This window comes from Mytilus galloprovincialis, chromosome 1 (genome assembly GCF_965363235.1).
Source record: "Mytilus galloprovincialis chromosome 1, xbMytGall1.hap1.1, whole genome shotgun sequence".
Classification (NCBI taxonomy): domain Eukaryota; kingdom Metazoa; phylum Mollusca; class Bivalvia; order Mytilida; family Mytilidae; genus Mytilus; species Mytilus galloprovincialis.
In genome coordinates this window covers 115,091,423-115,114,164 of record NC_134838.1, presented here as the reverse complement: position 1 = coordinate 115,114,164, position 22,742 = coordinate 115,091,423, and the positions used below count along the sequence as shown (strand labels likewise).

Sequence of the window (22,742 nt, the reverse complement as noted above, 5' to 3'; positions counted from 1 at the left end):
AACTATTTACAATGAGGGTAAACGTGTTGAATAAAATATACATTGCTGTTTATAGTATGGTTTTTGCATAATTGATAGAAGTATGAAGCAAACTTCTCTTCATCTTAGATAACCATTCTATATTTTCTCAGAATGAGCCCGGTCCGGTTATAGTTTGTCGTTTTGCTTTTTGTTTTATCATACAACACGACAAGCAATATTCAAATACTAGCCTTGTATGTATTTCCAATGTGTTCTATTGACATATCGTTGTCATCACAAGTCAAAAGTTCAGTGTAAGGTTGCTGTAGAAGATATTTGTTGTTTCGAGAGATTTTTGCACATGTTCGTAGAACAAACAACGAACCTCTGCTTCTTATAGCTATACCACAATGGCAAGAAGAACCACTCCAACCATATCCACAATTTGTTAACAAAGTATGTACCTAAAATAAGAAGCGAAATATATATTTCACATTTAATCTTTTAATTTCAAATCATAATTATTGAAATCTCTTTTGCACAGAAATACTATATCATTTCATAAATTTGGTGCTATCGGTGCGCTTTTCTCAATTGACCCTTACCAGGAACGCTCAAACCCAACAATTTTAAAGTACTCTTTCTAAATTTATTTATATGTTCCAATTATTGTAATCATAGGGTATATATCATATAGTAATATATAAAGTATATTATAATGGTTGTGTGGCGTTCTAAACTAGATTTTATGAATTGTAAATGGTTTTTCGTCTAATCTAACACAGCTGGGATGTAAAATAGTTACCCCATTCGGACTTGGTGTGTCAGTGTTAGATCACCCCGTGGGATAACTATTAATTCCGTCTTCGTTTCCTCCATTCATCATTATGGAACGAAGTGTATTACCTGTTCTGTACTTGCACGAGCAAACACGGCGGATACCACATATGAAGCAGGAACAGATTCACCTTCTGTGTTATTCCCTGTTTTCATCTGGCTAATGTTGCTCAGTCTTTTGTTTTCTTTTAATGTTTTTATATAGTGGTAGGTGGACTTCTACGTTTTGTTTTGTCATGTCGTCGTCAGTATGAGTTTTGAATATCCCTTTAATATCTTCCGCCTTTTAGTGAGAACGAAGGATGCATTCCGATGTCAGTTTGAATATTTCAAGTAAATTTACAAACAGCGAACATAAGATGGAAACGCTTTGTCATATTTGTACATGAAAAGGACTAAAGTAAGAGAGAATAATGAAACATCAATCTACCAAAAACACCAACTTAAATATTTCTTATACAAAGTTAGCGTTAAGAATCGTGCGTACATCGCATTTCTAAATTAGGTTAGATTGAAATGTATTACCCAATATGGACCTCTGTCATTTCTGTAAAGAACAAATTCCCCAACTTCCATATAATGATACAACTTTCCATCAAACGTTGTAATATGTGGATCGTTATATGACTGGCAGAGTCTTGTTGTTAACACTGAATCTTTGTCTAAAATTGTGACCTTCAATAACAATTCATTAGATAATAAACATCTTAACTTTCTCAGTTACTTATCTGAAACTGATTTCTACATATTTTTAGTCAAATTGTTGACACGAACAGCTTCTCGGTATTGGTGAATCAGTCTCCTATGGTAAGTATCGGTTGTTGAAGAAGTTTTCTTTCTTGAAAAGCTTTATTTTTAAAAATACTTAATGTTTTGTTTTTTTTCTTTTGTTGTTTGAAGCTAGATAATTTGTTTTCTTGTTTTTCCTGATCTCGAACTTAAAGTATGAGTGGAATTATGAATTACAGTTATACGAAAACAAGACCTTTTGTCGTAAATATCAATTTATGTCATATGCTATTATATGAGGGTTTGAATGGGGTTAAATGATTAAAGAATAATGCCCTTAAAATATGAAGATTAGAGAATAACGGGCAAACAAAATGAAGATTAGGAGAAAAAAGGGTTAATTTTTTGAAGATTAGAGAAAAAAGGGGTGAAAATTAAATGTTTACAGAATAATAGACCCCCCCCCCCCCCCATCCAGACCCTCTTACATGATCCTGAAAAAATATTTTCAAAATCTTGCCCTAAACAATAAGTCTTAACCATAAAAAAAAATCTTCTGTAACTCCAGACTACATTTGTGAATGTTTAATAAAATTATAAGTCCTTAACCAGTAAAATAACAGAAAATATTGCCCAGGATATAGTCTTTAGATCGTGAAAATATTCTATTCAATGTTCGTAATATTCGATGAAGATTTGTTGACAGAAATTATATATAAGTTATAGCGTTCATCATTTTTTATTCTCTTCAACTGATCAAATGTTTAGATTATTACAAGCTTTTCTTGGTAATTTGAAATAAATATACTTAAATACTAAATATTTGAAGAAAAAACATGTAAAAAGGATCACGCGTCATAACATATAAACCTTTATTTCTGGTATCTTAATGTCTCTCCAGATTTCGTTGAAAGGTGAAACAGATTTCGTAGAGATTCGAATAAATGTCGACCTGCCCTGATGGTTATATATACCATCACTGGACCCATAAACCTGTAGGTATTTCGTTTCATTCCAATCTAGGTTTCCTAATTTAATTCCGCAAAATTCTGCTTCAAAAACAATATCTCTTTTAGCGATACTATTTAAGCATGATGCTTCATTTTTACCATACTTAGGTTGAAATATGAAGAAGTTCTGGGCACATTTTGTGCGGATGTCTGGGTGTGAAGCAATACAAGATACTGGCACTGTTGATGTCATTGGTATGGTGATGTTTTCACCTTCGATAACAGTGTACTCAGTTTTCGCTGGCTACAAAATATGAAAGAATGAAAGTTGAATGAATACTACGAATAATTTTTTTTGTCTTACATTCGCTGATTAATGATAACTTTTATTAATTACATTAATATGATTTCATGAAAATATATATACAGGAGAATTAATTGTACCAAAGTTGTGAATTATTTGTGCTTATAAAATAATCCTGTTATGAATTTTCAACATCAACTTTTCTGTTAAGTGTTTTTGTGGTTAATTCTTGAAGCGGATATACAAAAAGAATCTCATTATGGAGAAGAAGTATGAAGTAAAATCACAAAAATACTGAACTCCAGGAAAATTCAATAGGAAAGTCCCTTACCACATGGCAACATTAAATGACAAAACACGTCAAACAAATGGACAACAACTGTCATGTTCCTGACTTGGTACTGATTCTATCTTGCAAAATAACATTATGGGTTTTACATTGCAAAATATAGTGTACACAGACGCAGTGGAGTAGCAAGTAAATTGTTGAGTATTCAATATTCAGTATATTCTGTTACCACACGACTTGAACCAGCTTGCAGTTGAAGATCTTTAATTAGAGGAGAGATAAGCTCTCACAAATAAGTCTTTCAGACTTGCTGGTCTCCGAAAAGCTAAGACAGGAGGTTTCGGAAAGATAATTCAGTTTGGATGTTACAGCAAAAACTGCATGTATAAATACATTCCCAATGAACAGCACTGACCGATCCTAGCTGGTATAACATTTCAAATTTGATAGCGGGAAGATAATTACACCAGAGGCTGCGTATTTACATATATCCCAAATAAAAACCAGTTCGATAACGATTAAAAAAATTTGACAAAGGTTGAGTAATTGAACATGGATGCGTACTAAAACATCTCCTGTGATTTAAACTAGTAAATTCAATACTATTAAAGTTGATAAAGAAAAGCAATAGAGACTGCGAAGTATTGTGTAATACCGGTATAACCCAAATATAAAACTCTTCATGTACTACACCTTTTCATTTATCCCTTGTGGTGCAAAAGTTTTTAATTTCCTTATCCAAAATCTTTCCAAAATCAGTCTATTCTCCCTAGACCAACCAGTATCTATGATGGTAATGGTCAGTCGACTGAAATATCCCTTAGTGTGGCCAGTGGATCTCAAATGGCGACTGAGAGGAAGGTGCTGGCTTGTAAACATAGTCGCTTCGATGGCCGTTTATTCATTTGTGAACTGTCTGTTCTAACTCGCCAACATACTGTTTACAGCATTTACACTGTTTAAGATACACAACATGTGTAGTCTTGCAATTATAATTGCTAAATATGGTGTAGTCCGTACCAGTTAAGTGACATATCATTGACAAATAAAAATTATGTTTGATATTTTGAATCATGCTTCCTGAATGTCGTAAACTAGTTTTAAAGATCGGTAACTTTTCTTTAAACATCCTGTGTCATTTTGGTCTCTTGTCGACAGTTGTCTTATTGGCAATCATACCACATCTTCTTTTTTTATAGTAATCATTATAAAAAAAGAGATGTGGTCTGATTGACAATTGGACAAATATCCACCAAAAATCAAATAAGCAGATGTGAGCAATTATATTCAACCGTACGGACTTCAACAATCAGAAAACCAATACCGTATAGTTGTCTTTTAAAGGCCCTAGCATGACAAATATGAAACAATTCATTTAGGAAAACCAACCGCCTTATTTATGACAAAACAATTTACGAAAAGCAAATATGACAATAAAACCAACGAGGGCAGGTACTTTCAAATGTGACGGGGTTTAACAAGTTAGTGAGTGATCAACCCTCCCCTAATCTGTAAAAGTGGTGTGGCAGCCATCTATATGACAAACACAATAAAAAAAACATAGAAAAAGGCTTCAATCATCAGATCGATACAAAGCAGAAAAAGATCAAACAAAAACCACAGACCGGAGGTGCGGTAGGGTATTAATCTATCCCTCAACCCTAAAAACAAAGAAGACACAAAGAATGAATCTGATAGTACTCGTAGTTACTGCCAACAAGTTCAAAGCCACAATTTAATAATAATAAAAAAAAAGAATCATGTGTCTAACACTTAAAATCATCCAGTAAACACTCAAGATCCAATGGATTTAGTGTAAAGACGTTATTAACTTTCAGAAAAAAAACAAGACCTTGTGCAATACCAAAATATAGCTTTCGGCAGATTGTATTATCGTGACATAACATATTTGTAAAACAATGATATTAAATATGGTTTCAATTTACTTAAAACAAAATCAATATTTATACAAATGAAAACAAAATATTAAAAGATTTAATTGCAGTGTTGAATTGGTAACCTTGCAGAATAACAAAATATTGGGTTATTTTCTCTGGCATTTTAAGTCATTTTTTTCTAGATTCTTGTTCACATTTACTAGTTTGTGTTAAATATTTTTCGGTTTATACGTCTATTTTTGGTCATGTAGAATATCGTTTCCACGTCTTGACTCAGCAATCATATACATGTGAAGGAAATCATACAAATGTTCAGATCTACGAAAATATCTGACATCGACAAAATTCTGCATAAAGAACTGTGTATGTACCTTATCGTCGTCATATCAAACACTATTTAATGTTTAAGACATACATTTTTATAGAATATACAAAAGAAGAGGTTATGATATGGGGTCTAATGATTAGTTTTTATAAAAACAGTTGAAAAATTTTAAACGGTATATCGGTATATGTAATCATGCAATTCTTATTATGTTTGCTAGTGTTGGTAAATATAACAAAAATCATATAGTGAAAGAGAAATAGATTAAAAAACTAAATAAGTAAAAAGTTAAAGAAGTTTGGCATGCCAATAAGATAGGTTTAACCCACCATGTTTTCTTAAAATGTCCTATACCAAGTCAGGAATATGGCAGTTGTTATCAAATAGTTCGTTTCTATGTATGTTGGCGTTTGTTCCTGTTGTTCCTTTGTTTTCTCTTATATTTGATGTTTTTACCTCTGTTTTGGTTTGTTACCCGAATTTTTTTTTCTCAATATATTTATGACTTTTGAAACAGGTATTACTGTTGCCTTTATAACAGAATGTGTTTCAAGTGGGTTATCTAAATATTTAAAATTTTTATGTGTTTTGTATGAAGAAAATGTAACATCATGTTACATATTCAAGATATAAAGCAGATAAAAAGACAGGAAGTATGACAGAAGAAGGAATTATGTCCACATCAAAAAGTTATTTCTTAGATAAAAAGAAATGATATTGAAATTGGTAATTGGTATTACAGACCCAGAAGAGGGACGAAAGATACCAGAGGGACAGTCAAACGCATAGATTGAAAATAAACTGACAACGCCATGGCAAAAAATAAAAAGACAAATAGACAAATAAGGCTAGGCAACACGAACCCCACCAAAAACTGGGGGTGATCTCAGTTGCTCCGGAAGAGTAAGCAGATATATATCACATATACATTTAAAGCCTTAAGAACTTAAGATCCGAAAATAATCAATCTCTTTTGAAATCTGCAGGAGTGTATCCTATCTTATTTATTCTAAACCCTTCATTACTTATAATATATTTTAATGATTTTAAATTATCTTTCTTAAAAAAAACTCGTGTACATATTATTTTGAAGATGATTTTACATTATATGACAAATCCTTTATAGGCATACCTTATAAAAAGAACCCTCGACTTTGCAGATTGTATAGAAAATTGATGCATTGAAAGTTATCTAAATTCAAATGTGCTACAAAACCTATAAAAATGTCACAAGTGAAATAATTCTTGCTGTTTCTGTTCACAAAAAAAAATGATCTGGAATGTCCTGCCATTGTCTTAACGCTGTCGTATATGTTCGTAAGAGAGTTCTATGGATCCGAAATGATCCGGAGATGACGACCAAACACCCTTGACAGTTAGGTGAGTCCCGTTACATTAGGGAAACTTGGACGACTTGTGTAGTCGGATTACAATCATCACGTTGTCGTGTACTCGGTTCAATGTCATGTCACTGTATTATATCTAGTCTGAAGGGACTAGTTCGCTCGTTGTATACAGTGCAAAAACTTCAAATTGGGTTAGAATCGGTTTTGTTTACCATGCGACAAATAAAAAATCAGATTATGAATGGGATAATCGGAACGCTTACTTCAAATCACGAATCAGATGATCTTGATCCGTCTTTTGACAAATTTCAATCGAGAAAAGTCTGTCAAGGACGACAATAAAAATTCTTTTGAGTGGAAATCTTGTTTATACTTATATACTTGTTTACATAGAAGATATAAATATACTCAAAATATATGGTATTGCTGAAAATATCTTTTAAGTGGTATTGCGCTGTTTTTTTTACGTGTATCCATATCTTAAAATACATGTAAGAATCATATGCTCCTGGCATTTTGACTATAAAAAATGCTGAAGTGTATTTCTATTTGTCTCTTTAAAACGTACATAGAAACCTGCTTCAAATATCGGACTAGGATAAAACGGGCTAGGCAGTGAACCGTTCGTGAACCGGACTCTAACTATGCATGAAACCTAAACATAAAAACAAAATTATCTAATAATCCATAGTGCTTGAATGATTAAGGGCATACGATACAGTTACAGGGGAGGTAACGACGTTGCTAACGTAAATTGTTATTTTCGCGACGTCAAACTATGACTTTTCGGCAAAAAGATTCAGTTTTCGACTGATTTTTATAATTTAAACTTATTCAAATTGAAAATGAGTTCATGGACCCCTCTTTTTTAAAAGGCCATTTGGTTTGATTACCCGAGAAGTTATGTGTACCAATTTTCATGAAAACGTAAATGGTGCCAATTTTTATAAATTTTAAAAATATACAGCAAAAATGATGTGTTTTTTTCTACATTCATGAACATTAATAAATATGAGTTATTTCTAAATAAAAAATGTATAAATTTTTAGTTTACTTATAAAAGACAGAAATTACAAATTAACAAAAAAACAATTTGTGTTTATCTTTTAAAATAAAAATGTTATGTCTTTCTTTCGAAAACGAAAATACGGCCGCAAACCCGAATTTTGAGCAAATAAACAAAATTTCGACCTCATTTTACTCAAAAAGTAACACATCAAGGTATATTTTTTTTTATTACATATTTGATTAAATCGGGTGAAATATAGTCTATATGGAAGGTTTTATCAAAATGTAAATACGGGATCAATTCTGTATCGTATGCCCTTCAACAATACAACAGGAATAAATAACAACATAGCAAAAAAAAAAATGAAAATTATATTACAAGAAGGCTGTTCAGAGAATCCACTATCCCTGGGTAACTAAGATTCCTTCTAGTATTTATAACAATAGTATTTATCATGCTTTTTAATACCTTCCATCACATATCAGGTGTAAAATGAGCTTGTTAGATACCTGTAAAGTCATGTTTTTCTCTGGCTGTTTATGACGTCTTTACACTAAATCCATTGGATGTTGGATGTGTACGGATTGATAGTTTAGTCTTAGATGCATGATTCTTTTTATTAGTTGTTAGTGGCTTTGAAGAGCTGTCAGATAACTGCGAGTACTCTCAAATCTGTTCATTGTGTCTTTTTGTGTCGGGATGTATAAGTACCCGGCCACGTCCACTTGTATTTGTGTCCATCTGATGAGTTAAGCCTTTTTCGACTGATTTTTATAGTTCGTTCTTATGTTGCACTGAAATACCACTGTCCCAGGTTAGGGGAGGGTTTGGATCCCGCTAACATGTTTAACCCCGCCACATTATTTATGTATGTGCCTGTCCGAAGTCGGGAGCCTGTAAGTCAGTGGTTGTCGTTTGTTTATGTGTTACATATTTGTTTTTCTTTCATTTTTTTATATAAATAAGGCCGTTAGTTTTCTCGTTTGAATTGTTTTACATTGTCTTATAGGGGCCTTTTATAGTTGACTATATATGCGGTATAGGCTTTGTTCATTGTTGAAGGCCGTACGGTGACCTATAGTTGTTAATGTCTGTGTCATTTTTGTCTCATTGGCAATCATACCACATCTTCTTTTTTATATTGTATATTTTGTTTTATTTTGAATAAAGTTAAAACTATACTTTATATTCAGCGAGTGTCAACAAATTCAACAGACCTGTAACATTATTTTTAATCAGTTCCTTTCCACTGTGAATGTAAATGAAAAGTTGACCTTTCACACCATTACATAAATATTTAATATTTCTTAACTTTTAAAAGAGCACTGAATTAAAAGATTTCACATTTAAGACCTATGAGATTTGGCATTAAAACTGATATTCCCCATACTTACGTTCATATTCATTTGATATTCATTGATCCAATCAGACGTCTTTAAAAATGTGGTATTAATGTGATGAAATTCTATATTTTTGTACATTGTCACATTGTATCCATTGATATACCAGTACACATCATAAACATACGTTCCATTGGCAATATCATTGAATCGACATTTGAATACTGGTAGAAGACTTGGTGTAGGGCTATTATTTGGTATGTTGAATGTTGGTCCATTTATCAACAGGGGCTCAACTTTGGGTGAAACTGTCTCATTTGGAAAGGATGCTGACAATCATATATAATAAAATAACATAAAATACATTTATAGTTATGTTGCAATGCGTCTTCTGATTGACTAACGTCGTTTTGTTTATCAGTTCAAAGACATATTTTATATTTTTATCTGTCTATTCGAAATTACATAAAAAATGTAGTGCACACTTTAAAATAACCCGCTACGTGGCTTATTCAGTGTGCACCACATTTTTATGTTATTTCTTCATTGACAAAATTGTTTTACAGTCATTCCTTCAATGAAAAACACATAATTTTGACTTCGTTTGAAAAGAAAATATTTATTGGTGACTTTTCTCCGAGTAATTAAATTATTGCATAGACATTTTTTTGTAGGAATAGCGAGCTTTATCGCAACCGGTTTAAAGTCGAACAACCTTTATGACCTCGGTGTACTATGTTCCTTGATGTCGAACGACTTTCATTTGTAATTAAGTGTATCCAAAACTTTTTGAAGAGATATTATCTCCTCTGTTACTGAAAGTATATAGTGATTCTTTAAGCGTTGACCAAACGAATACTTTAAATAAAGGCACCCTCTATTAATATTTTGCTCCCGTTATGAAACTACAAACGATACCTTCGAGTACTAAAGGGATATAACAGATCAATCCCTCTTTTCTATTGGAGGGGGAAAATGATGTTACAGTTAAGATATAAAAAACTTATCCTTTCATACAATGTTTCAAAAATTTCGAATGTCCTTTAGAACTAATGTTTACAAAAAAAATGTTTACAGAACAAAGTCACAACATAGAAATTGTGGCAAGTGTAAAACATCATGATTCAAATACATTGGCAGGATATAACCATTGTTTTTTTTATTTTATTTTATAGGGTCATTCTTTGCTTTAAAAATCTTAAAAATCGAATTCAGCAATGATTATTCAAAAGCCTAGACCTAATATGATCACCAAAAAAGGGCGTCGACGATTCAACAAAAGTAACACTATAAAGTATCGAACTTATCAGAATTTTATACAATTGATATGTAATAGGCGATTGAATTTCATTTGTTTTGCGCTGCGATTTTATCTGAATAAATAAGAGATCATGATTAAAAGAAAACAACACGTAAACTTACATAAACATCCTGGATAATAACCAGTTTCTGAAGACAACCCATCTGGACAAAGCACAGGACCACTTCCTGATAAAACAATGATAATAACATAGCACGTAGCATTACATTTTATGGCTGTCTTTCGGTATATGGTTTAAACATACCATCGTGAAAAGATGAAGAACTTTCAAGAATAAAAATATAAAATGTTCATAAATGTAAGTATTGCTCTTTTTTTTAAACATTGTACATAGGCTACTGTAGAAATAGGAAAACTGACTTGTCGGCAAGATACTGCTTGCAAACTTTTTGTAGAAGGCACATACACTAATGCATGCTAAGTAAACCTTGTAAATTGGTTGTCAGTTTTTAAAATTTATGACACCAGCAGATTTAACAGGATGTTTTCTTGATAACATTTATTTTTAATTCAGACGCTATGTATTCTGATTGGCATTTTCGTAAAATGGTGGGCAGACTATTTTATACACACATCAGTAAGGAATAGCATAGCATACCTGTATACGGTGCATTTATAATGTTTCTTTTAGCCGACCCTATTGGACAGCTAGAGGTGTAACTTATATTTACATTTAAATTTGATTATGTGACAAACCAAAACAATAAGCCGAATCTTGTGATGTATTCTTTAGATTGTAGACGTAGAATCCTGCAGGACAATTTACAATACTTATTGTAATTTCTTCCTCACAGTCGTTTTGAGATGTCTGCATACAAGCTGTACGTGTTAAATTTCCTTCCTCTGTGGTTGGTAAAGAATCTTAAAGATATGTATAAAATATGTTCAAATCTTTTCTATTAAAAGGATTTTATTATTATCAAACATGTAGTTTATAAACTCCTTTCAGGAACAGATAGAGCACGAGGAAAACTTGCATGTATAGGATAAAACATAAATATGTCACTATTTCTATGAGAAATGTGTACAGACAAGTTTTCTTTTTCGGACGCACAAAATTGATAGTGTTGTTTCATTCGATACCAAAGAAATTAGAAGCATTTTATTTTCAACGCAATGTTGTGGACCCTATTAAGGTGATAGGTTAATTCCTTGGATGCATAAGTATTTGATATTTGTTAAATCTATTTATGAACATCTGCATTTTGTAAAAATACTATCGAAGTCTTGGAACAAATTGAAGTTCTTTTTTAAAAGCTTTTCAGTTTTAAAGTTCGACCTTTCTTTGTCTACAGAAGACAGCTTTCATTTTGTCTGTGAATGACGGTTTTTTGCACAAAACAGAACTCATCCCTCAACTACGTGTTCCTCGTGTTTTTTGTTTTTTGTTTTTTGTTTTTATTAAGTTTGTAGACTAATTGAACGCGTCTGCCGAACCAAGTTATAAGTCGTATGTAGTCGATGAGTTTTTGTACAATGAAACTCAAATTAATTTATAATCAGAATATGTTGTTAGTTGAAGAAGTATTTCATTTTAACAATTTGTTAAAAAAAACAGCAAAATATATGTTTGTGAAATAGGATGCAAATGTTTTAGAAATCTAGTTGAACAAGATTAACAAATGTATGTTAAGGACACGACTAGTTGTGATAACGTGTGTCAGATCTAGTTTGTTTATACATTTTTGCAAAAGAAACGGGATTTCAAACTCATAATTTGAAAACAAACTGATAACATCATGGTTAAGAACGAAAAAGACAATCAAGCAAATAATAGTTCACAACACACAATATAGAAAACTAAAGACGACTGAGCAACACGAACCCTTAAAAAACTAGGGGTGATCTAAGGTGCACCGGAAGTGTAAAACAATCCTGCTTCATATGTGACATGCGTAGTGTTACACAATTTATATGATTAAATATTCAAATGTTCTCTTATATTCAGCTGAAAAGGAAAATACAATGGAAATGATGTTTTATTGTTATACAACACGTTATGAACGGTGTTATGTTTTCATAAATTACTCCGCACTGTCTTACCGTTGAGCCAGATTGGATTAATTGTTCCGCAGTGTAATACACCAGGTGGATATTTAGCCATTTCTTCGCCATTTTCACTAATAACTCGATACCAAGTTTTGTTAATCATTTCATCACTGATTGGCACGTCAGTTGTGTTATTCATGACGTATCCGGATGACCGTTTTTCCTCATTTTGAATTATTGTGTATTGATTGCATGGACCTAGAAAATATGATAATGTATAAGTTAATGCACTAAGGGACGACATCAAAAGATCAATGTAAGATAAAAAACTTAATTCAAATAGTTTGGGGGTAGGGGGGTTGAACTGCTGCAAGATTTGGTTATCCGACATTGATTTTTACATATATCCATATGGGTCAATCAATTTTTCCCAAATTAAGTTTAGAGGGGGGTTGGGGGGTCAGTGAAAAAACTATGTGAATTAAGTTTTTTATCCTTCATTGAACTTTTGATGTCGTCCCTAAATCAAATACGGACAAAACCTGTTGAATTGCAGATACAGTCACTGGTGATTGAATTCAATACTTATTATAAAATACCAATATGTATTTAGTGAAATAAAAAATTAAGTTTAGATAAAAAGCAAAGAAATTGTGCGTATAATTATTTGAAAATATGTGTATTAAATACTAACATCTAAATTTTGTTTACTAGTAATATATATAAGTTTAAATGTTTAATCTTCTATATATTCAAAGATCTACAACTCATGAGATAACCTGGTTTTGTTAAATATATTACTTGCATCTTAATGTATGAAATATCAGCGACTGCATGTGCTATTGACAAACAATTTTAATCAAACTTCAATGTTGAGTCAATCCTAATCATACTTCAAATACATTAACAATACTTTTAGACGATTGAATTAATCATGTTGAATTGACCAATTCATATTAACAATTTAGGAACTTAGTACTGAAGGGAAAAATTTATCTTCTTCGTAAAAGTAATCGGCCTACAACAAATGGAAGTGTTTAACGACGTTGACTAGCCATACAGCCTTGCACGGTGGGCCCTGGCTTGCGCCTTTTTGGGCATTAAATAATTTAATTTTTACCATATGGTAATCGGCCTATGTTTATGTTTGTGGGTGTGAGAGCTGTTGATTCTAACAGAGAATTCTTTTTTACAGGAAAAATCAAACCATTGATGGATCATCAACATTTTTGTTATGTTTCCTATAGTTTGGGGAATGTTATGATTTAAATTTCGCTTGTTATCTTCTTATTATTCGGGAGATTCATACAAACTTATCTAACTTTGAAATTTACGGGGAAAACTTACCTTAAGCAACTAACATGCTATAGATATAGGAAGATGTGGTGTGAGTGCCAATGAGACAACTCTCCACCCAAATAACAATTTATAAAAGTAAACCACTATAGGTCAATGTACGGCCTTCAACACGAAGCCTTGGCTCACACCGATCAAAAAGCTATAAATGGCCCCAAAATAACTAATGTAAAACCATTCAAACGGGAAAACCAACGGTCTAATGTTTTCTACTAATTGTGTAATTTTATTAAACTTTTAAAACGTATATTGAGACAGTTCAAGTCCTATTAAGGTGGTGGTTTCAAAGAATTTATTCGTGAAGTAATCCACCAAAATTATATATCATGTGATCTAGCACTGGAAAGGATTTCTGACTGGAATTGTTCACATTATCACATTCTTTTTTTGCAATATACCAGCTTCTGCATATGGGATCAACATTTCCCAACCCATTCGGTATTAGGTTCTTGCAGCTGATTCTCAGACTTTATAAAACGTCACAAGGGTATATAAGCAAAAGATTGATAAATCAGGGGGATATCAAAGAACGTCTTGTTCGTTTTCTAAAAAGATTTCATCTTGAGATACCAAGATCTTGTTGATGAATATTCCGTATCAACGTCACTAATTACATATGATTACCTTGAAGTATAGATTTTAGGTACTAACGTTGTTTATCACCAGCCCAGTAGTCAACACTTCGGTGTTGACATGAATATCAATAATGTGGTCATTTTTATAAATTTCCTGTTTAAAAAATTTTGAATTATTCAAAAAACTAAGGATTTTCTTATCCCAGGCATAGATTACCTTAGCCGTATTTGGCATAACTTTTTAGAATTTTTGGATCCTCAATGCTCTTCAACTTTGTACTTGTTTGGCTTTATAAATATTTTGATATGAGCGTCACTGATGAGTCTTATGTAGACGAAACGCGCGTCTGGCGTACTAAATCATAATTCTGGTACTTTTGATAACTATTTACACCACTGGGTCGATGACACTGCTGGTGGACGTTTCGTTCCCGAGGATATCACCAGCCCAGTAGTCAACACTTCGGTCGGTGTTGACATGAATATCAATAATGTGATCATTTTTATAAATTTCCTGTTTACATTTTTTTTGAAATTTTCAAAAAACTAAGGATTTTCATATCCCAGGCATAGATTACCTTAGTCGTATTTAGCATAACTTTTTGGAATTTTGGATCCTCAATGCTCTTCAACTTTGTACTTGTTTGGCTTTATAAATATTTTGATATGAGCGTCACTGATGAGTCTTATGTAGACGAAACGCGCGTCTGGCGTACTAAATTATAATTCTGGTACCTTGTTTTTGCTCAGTTCTTATTATTTTTATTATTCTTCTTCTTTTTGTTTTTCTTCCGCCACGTTAAAAAATGAACTGGACCGCAGCGTTTTTCCAAAACCACTTGTCAGATTTACTTAGGGTTTCATAAAATATTAGATTAATATGTCTAGAATAGCCATCAATCGTTCGTTTGTGCATTGGGGTCTATTAAGGGGTATTTTGAGGGCCCGAAAGAAGTGAGGGGTTAACTATAGAACCCTATGGTATTTTTTTTTTCGAAAATTTTCAAATGAATATAACTTGAAAATTTTAAGTGATAACACACACAGTCTTCAGAAATGATCATAGAACAATAAAACAAATCACATGTCATGATGAAATAAAGGGGGAATCCCTGGGGGGGTCATCCCCATCCCCTTAAATTTGAGAATATGCTATTATCTTGTAAACGGTCCAAATTTCCGCCTCATAACCATATATTTTCTTGAATGGGACGATTAAACAAATTAAATGATGTAAAAGGGAAGTACCTGAGGGTCGCCCCCACTCTGTTCAATTTGAGAATGTGCTATTATCTTGTAAACGGTTTAGATCCCCACCCCTAAACCATATAAATTCTTGTAGGGGACAATAAAACAAATACAAAGAAATAAATGGGAAGTCCCTAGGGAGTCACCCCGACCCCTCTTGTTTGAAAACTTGTAAACGGTCCATATCCCCATCCCTAAACCATATATATTCTTGCATTGAACAATAAAACACATCAAATGAAATATAGGGAGAGTCCATGGGGTTACCCCCCACCCCGTTCAATTTTGACACAAGGTTAATGACCACAAAAGGAAGGTTGGAATTGATTTTGGGAGTTTTGGTCCCAAGATTTAAGGAATTAGGGGCCAAAATAGGGCCCAAATAAGCATTATTCTTGGTTTTCGCACAATAACTTTAGTATAAGTAAATAGAAATCAGTGAAATTCAAACACAAGGTTTATGACCACAAAAGGAAGGTTGGGATTGATTTTGGGAGTTGAGGTCCCAACAGTTAAGAAATTAGGGGCCAAAAAGGGGCCCAAATAAGCATTTTTCTTGGTTTTCGCACCATAACTTTAGTATAAGTAAATAGAAATCTATGAAATTTTAACACAAGGTTTATGACCATAAAAGAAGGGTTGGTATTGATTTTGGGAGTTTTGGTCCTCACAGTTTATGAATAAGGGGCCCAAAGGGTCCAAAATTAAACTTTGTTTGATTTCATCAAAAATTTAATAATTGGGGTTCTTTGATATGCCAAATCTAACTGTGTATGTAGATTCTTCATTATTGGTCCAGTTTTCAAATTGGTCTACATTAAAGTCCAAAGGGTCCAAAATTAAACTTAGTTTGATTTTAACAAAAATTGAATTCTTGGGCTTCTTTGATATGCTGAATCTAAACATGTACTTAGATTTTTGATTATGGGCCCAGTTTTCAAGTTGGTCCAAATCAGGATCCAAAATTATTATATTAAGTATTGTGCAATAGCAAGACATTTTCAATTGCACAGTATTCAGCAAAAGCAAGAAATCTTCAATTGCAGAGTATTGTGCAATAGCAAGAAATTTTCCATTGCACAGTATTGGGCAATAACAAGAAATCTTCAATTGCACAGTATTGTGCAATAGCAAGTATTTTCAATTGCACAGTATTGCGCAATAGCAAGAAATATATAATTGCACAATATTGCGCAATAGCAAGAAATTTTCAAATTTTTTTTGAGTTATCTTTCTTTGTCCAGAATAGTAGTTGAACTTAAATCATTGTTTGATACAATATACAATGTATATTCACTTTTACTACCAACTGATAAATTAAAACAATCTTTACCATTCAGTGATAACAAGCACTTTTTTTACATTTTAATATTTTATGATGATGTATTTAAATGAGTAGTTTTTGTTGCAAACTCCATTAGAAATTTGAATTGAGATCAGTTTTGGAATAAGAAAAAATTGGGGGGGGGGTCAATTTTTCTCATTTCAGATTTCATAAATAAAAAGATAATTTCTTCAAACATATTTTTGAGAGGATTAATATTCAACAGCATAGTGAATTGCTCAAAGGCAAAACAAAAATGTTAAGTTCATTAGACCACATTCATTCTGTGTCAGAAACCTATGCTGTGTCAACTATTTAATCACAATCCAAATTTAGAGCTGAATCCAGCTTGAATGTTGTGTCCATACTTGCCCCAAACGTTCAGGGTTCAACCTCTGCGGTCGTATAAAGATGCGCCCTGCGGAGCATCTGGTTAACTTGTACTTTGTAGTTGGATGTGAGCTCAGGGTCCATATTAAAGGACGTACTTTGATCTATAATAGTTTACTTTTATAAATTGTGACTTGAATGAACAGTTCACTCATACCTCATCTTCTTATATCTATTGAGTTTGATAAACAAATCATTTAACAAATTTCAGCTCGTCAGTCAGATATTGTACAAATAGCAGCTGTTACTGAATATGAAACTTTCTCAGCCTATGTTATGACATCGAAGAAGATAACACCACAGGCATCTGATATAACGAAACTTGCATTCTTTGATGGGCAAATGTACTATGATGAAGTTCCTGTGGAAAGTTCACCACCATTTGAAGTCTTTACTAGTCTTATTGCATTTTTGTCCAAGTTTCCTTCCAAACCAACACTTGTGGGACACAATATAAAAACGTTTGACTGCCATATACTGTATAATCAATTGAATAAATTAAAGATGTGGGATGAATTTTGCCTATATTTTAATGGGTTCATTGACACAAGAATATTGTTTAGGAGTGAATATCCAGGTCGTCAAAGTTACAAGCAGTGTGATTTAGTGTCAGATTTTTTAGGGGAAAGCTATGACGCACATAATGCTTTGTATGACTGTAAATCTTTATTTAAACTGGTGAGATCACATGGAAATTTAGCTTCTCATTTTTGTAAGCATACATTTGATGGAATGTACCCAAGATATTGCCAAAATGACTTATCTTTCAAAGCTCTTGTTGAAAATAAAGTAATGTCAAAACAATTAGCCAAAAAGGCAGCTTCAACTGGGTTGTGCAAGAAGCACTTTATTTTGTCAATTCAAAGAAATGGTATTGATGGACTGAGGGCACTTTTGTCTCAAAAAAATAGTTCAGGTGTAGTACGTGTTACAGCATCAAAATCTATAATTCAGAAGGTGTATGATTTTTGTTATAATGTGAAATGAAGAGTAAATTGTTTTAGATTCCATATGAATCTAATTATATATTGTAGAATCTAAATGATACAATTAAGGTGAATGCTACTAGAGATTAACAGAAATTTCAATCTACACACATACTATGTGTTGCCTCTGTGACCAAGCTTCTTTTATATCAATAAGCAATAATTGCTATTATTAAAGAAAGTCATTTCTTATGATGCCAAATCTTTGACCTTATGGCAAATCAGGTCAATATATATAATATAAAGATTGAAAAATACTGCATTGCACCATAAATGTTAAAGTTAATGTTTGTTTGTGAGCTAAATCTTTGGATAAGAGTTTAGAAAATTATGACTGGTCCTGTAGTCTACTACACATACCTAATTTTTAGCAATTTGATTGATCTGTCAATGCTTAATGTCAGCAAATAGAATTTTAAGTAGTAACATTTTTTGTAAAATTTTATAATGTTGTCTTTATAGTTCTTAAATAATATGAAGGATTTAAAGTCAAAGGAGACATTTTGTTTTACCACAGTAAGAATGATCATATTGTGTACCACACATATGTTGTGTAATCCATATTAGACTAGTGAATGTAATTTATTAGACAAGAACAAGACCACTTAAACTTATATCTACTGTATATATAGTTTATAACACCATGTTAATAGTTTGTTCTGTCATTGTATAATATAACTACATATTTTAGGATTTGTGAGCTTTTGCCATCAGTGTCAATTCTCGTCTTCTGTTTTAAGAAAATTTATAGAAAAATCATATGAAAAAATACAGGTACATGTGAGTATCTGGTTTATTATTTGACCAAGCTTGTACATGAAGGGTTATGATGTAGCACTGTTCTTGCATGTATGTTAATATGTGCTGGAATTCATTTTGCCTTTTATCAAATAAAGAAATCAAACACTATGCAAAGATCAATAAGAGTTGATGTGGTTTAAATTTTATACAGGTTGCAAATATTTTTCTATTCATTAACACATTTTATCAGATTATCTTGACTGATGGTTTTTAAATTTTACTGTTCCTACTGACATTTTAGTTTTCAATATGTAATACAATAAGTGTTTGTTACTTCTGTGATAAATTTTCATGACAGGTAATAAAATTGCAAATGTTAATTTTGATTCAAACATTATATATTCATATATATATATTTATTTATAATATGATACATAATGGACTAAATTACCAGTCTATTATTTTAATAAAAAAAAATATTGCTTATAGTTCGTGCTTGTATTTCTTTTTGTATGTTGTGCAACAGAATAAGTGCAATCTTGGATACATAAAACAGATCCCTTTCATCAGATTGAGCTCATGAATGTGTTTTTTTCAATTTGTTTTATAAAAAAAAATTTGCATGGATGCAAAGGGAATAAAAGTCAACAAAGCCATTTGACATCTCTTTTTCTAGTAAACAAATTTCAATTTTAACCTTTTAATCTCTTTTTTACTCAAATAATAAATTTCACTTTATGTGTCTAGTAGAAGCTGCAGTTTACTGATTAACATATATAGAGGACCATTTCAAATTATTGATCAAACCTGTAAAAAGAATGTGTGTTCAGCAAATTGGTACACAATATAAACCTTCATTTATTTTCCAGCAGAAGCTGTGAAGTGAATGTTGCCCAAACACGTGTCTGTATATAACTATATCTCAGAGCATTCATGTAAATAAGATGTGGTTCAATTGCTAATATAACAACTCTCCACCAAAGAACAAATGACACAGAAACAGGGATTGATAACCATAGTCTTTAACAATGAGCAAAGCCCATAACACATGGTCAGCCACAAATATTTGTTTGCTTTCTTTTGTAAAAATGTTGAAATGTGAACATTAATCAGATTTTTATTGTAAAAAAAGAATGTGATATTTTTGACAATGAGACAACTATTCAGGTGTAGTTTGAAGTAAGCAGCTATAGTCACCTTATGGCATTTATCATTAGCAAAATGGCTTCCACTATAAAATCTGTAACATGGTAAAAACGGTAAGTTGGTTACTAGTACTCAAAATATTGATAATTGAGTGTTGGTACTGTTTTGGTCAATTGTTCAAAAAGAGATGCTAATCCTCAAAATCAACATATTGTACATCAAAATCACCATTTTTTACGTCAAAATCAACATTTTCCCCCAAAATACATGATAACAATAACTGACATGAAAACAAGGTAAGAAGATGACAAGTAGAAAACCACTTGCACATTTTTATGAGACACAAATAGAGATTGATGCACACAGGAAAAAAGGGTGATGATGGTGCTGGGGGGGGGGGGGGGGGGGTATATCTGGATATGATTTGTAACGCCTAACACTACCTTTACAAAATTTGTGATTTTTTTTTAAAACGAGATGAATCTACAAGATCAAATTAATTTTTTGTGTATAAAATCAAGTTTTAATAACATTTTCTAAATTGTATATAAATTTGGTTGAAATTCAAGTACAAAAGTTAGTTTCTCAAAATTTGTGATTTTGTGTTAAAAAAAATGGATTTTACCCAAATTTTGGTCCAGATATCTCAAAATTACTTATGAGGCTTTCCTTCAATATAACACAAAAGTGTTTCAAATAATAATTAGGACTTAGAATTGACCTAATTTAGTTCCTTTAGTAATGAGTATTTACATTAGACTTTTCCCGGGAAATCTGGGTACAGTTATCTCCCCTTTCTGAAAATCCGAAATTATTCAAGCAAATGATGAAATATTTCTTTAAAATGCACGGTGACCCTATTTTTCTTATTATTTTTTTTTAGATCTATATCTTTGCTACAATTTTAGAGAAAATAAGAAAAATCTGTCTCATGGAATTTTTTTCTCAACTAGGGAAAGATTACAAATGCCGATTTCCCTGTAATATCTATGTAAAAAAAAATCGAAAATACACAATACTTTGGATGAGGGTACTGACCAAACAAGCACGGTATCCCCCATTTTTTTTTTTTTTTTCGAAAGAGTATTTTATCAACTGCATTTACGTAAAATATAAAAAAAAATCTGTCTCAAGAAATATTTAGTGTCGATCCATCTTAAGAATGTTCTATTATCTTGTAAATGGTCCAGATCCCCACCCCTAAACCATATATACTGTTGTAGGGGACAATAAAACAAATCAAATGAAATTGAAGGGAAGTCCTTCGGGGTCACCCCCACCACATTCAATTTGAGAATGTGCTATTATCTTGTAAACGGTTAAGATCCCCACCCCTAAACCATATATATTCTTGTAGGGGACAATAAAGCAAATTAAATGAAATAAAAGGGAAGTCCCTAGGTCTTGTTACATATTATCTCTGTTTGTTTTGCTTACACATTGTTGTAGATATAATGGAATTATATTCGACTGTCATACAAGGGGGTGTCTAGCTAGCTATATTATCTGAACCATTTAATTTGTTTTGAATTTATTATAACATAAACTTCAGCTTCAATTTTTACAACAGGTCCCGCGCACCAATAATGCATATTCTAGTATTATGTGTATATGTATCAACGAGCTAAATAAATTGACAAAAAGATACTAATGCTTACCTGCCTGACAAGTACTTATGTAATCAGGACAGCAATCGTTATACAATATACAGGCCTCATCACAACAACAGGATGTACCATGCAAATTAACTCTGCAGCATGGTGAACCTAAACAGCACTGTGGATCTTCTCTGATTGCACAAAAAGCTAGCTCAGATCGTTTATATCTATGGAGATCCCATCTAACCGTTTTTAAACGAACTGGAAAGTATAAAAACACATATATGAATGGTAGAATAACAAAAATTCTAAACTCCGAGGAAAATTCTAAACCGAAAGTCCATAAGCAGATGGCAAAATCAAACGTTCAAACACATTAAACGAATAAATAACAACTGGCATATTCCTGACTTGGTAAAATAAATCATGTTTTTCCCTTTAAACGTTGTCACGGCCCAATTAATCGAAACCGTGTTTTGTTAAGTGATATGATATTCATTCTAAAGACGCGTGCAATAATTAAAGTAGTAGAGACACAATGACATTATCTACCCTTTTCAAAGTCGAGGGAAAAAACCCAAATCAATACAATAAAGCCCTATTGGTTAAAAAATGGTCTCAGACATACATATGACGGAATGTATGCGGCACTTTTTGACAAAAAGTAATTATGCTCCATTTATGGGGCATTATATTTTCTGGTCTGTGTGTCCGTTCGTTCGTTCGTCCGTCCGTCCGTTCGTCCCTCTTCGGGTTAAAGTTTTTGGTCGAGGTAGTTTTTCATAAAGTTGAAGTCCAATCAACATGAAACTTCGTACACATGTGTCTTATGTTATGATCTTTCTAATTTTAATGCCAAACTAGATTTTACCCCATTTTCACGGTCCACTGAACATAAAAAATGATAGTGTGGATGGGGCATCCGTGTACTTAGGACACATTCTTGTTTTAATTTCAAATTGATATCGCCTTGTCTGTTTATTAAGTTTAAATATAAAAATCATGTGTTTGTTTTTCTTATTATTCAAAATCCTGCGTTTTGTCCGTTTCAAGCTAGATCTGAAAAGTGTTCTATGGATT

General features: G+C 32.2%; 1 protein-coding gene across 1 annotated transcript; it reads right to left on the bottom strand.

Moving 5' to 3' along the window:
* Positions 1-86: 86 nt before the first annotated feature.
* Positions 87-22,020, bottom strand: LOC143052683 (von Willebrand factor D and EGF domain-containing protein-like). Its single transcript, XM_076225753.1, has 9 exons — positions 21,723-22,020; positions 12,353-12,556; positions 11,006-11,170; positions 10,411-10,476; positions 9,043-9,317; positions 7,208-7,294; positions 2,398-2,781; positions 1,324-1,473; positions 87-425 (listed from the first exon to the last, which is right to left on the bottom strand). Exons 2-9 carry the CDS (start codon positions 12,495-12,497, stop codon positions 201-203), a joined length of 1,497 nt encoding a protein of 498 aa, XP_076081868.1. The 5' UTR covers positions 12,498-12,556; positions 21,723-22,020; the 3' UTR covers positions 87-200.
* Between the last annotated feature and the right edge of the window lie 722 nt (positions 22,021-22,742).

Bases quoted from the DNA above. Each gene is read 5' to 3' on its own strand.
- LOC143052683 (XM_076225753.1), bottom strand. From the start codon at position 12,497: ATGAATAACACAACTGACGTGCCAATCAGTGATGAAATGATTAACAAA. The intron at 11,171-12,352 runs GTAAGACAGTGC...CATATCTTTAAG, and splicing joins TAATCCAATCTGGCTCAACG to ATTCTTTACCAACCACAGAG. The intron at 9,318-10,410 runs GTAAGTTTACGT...TATGATTGTCAG, and splicing joins TTATTATCCAGGATGTTTAT to CATCCTTTCCAAATGAGACA.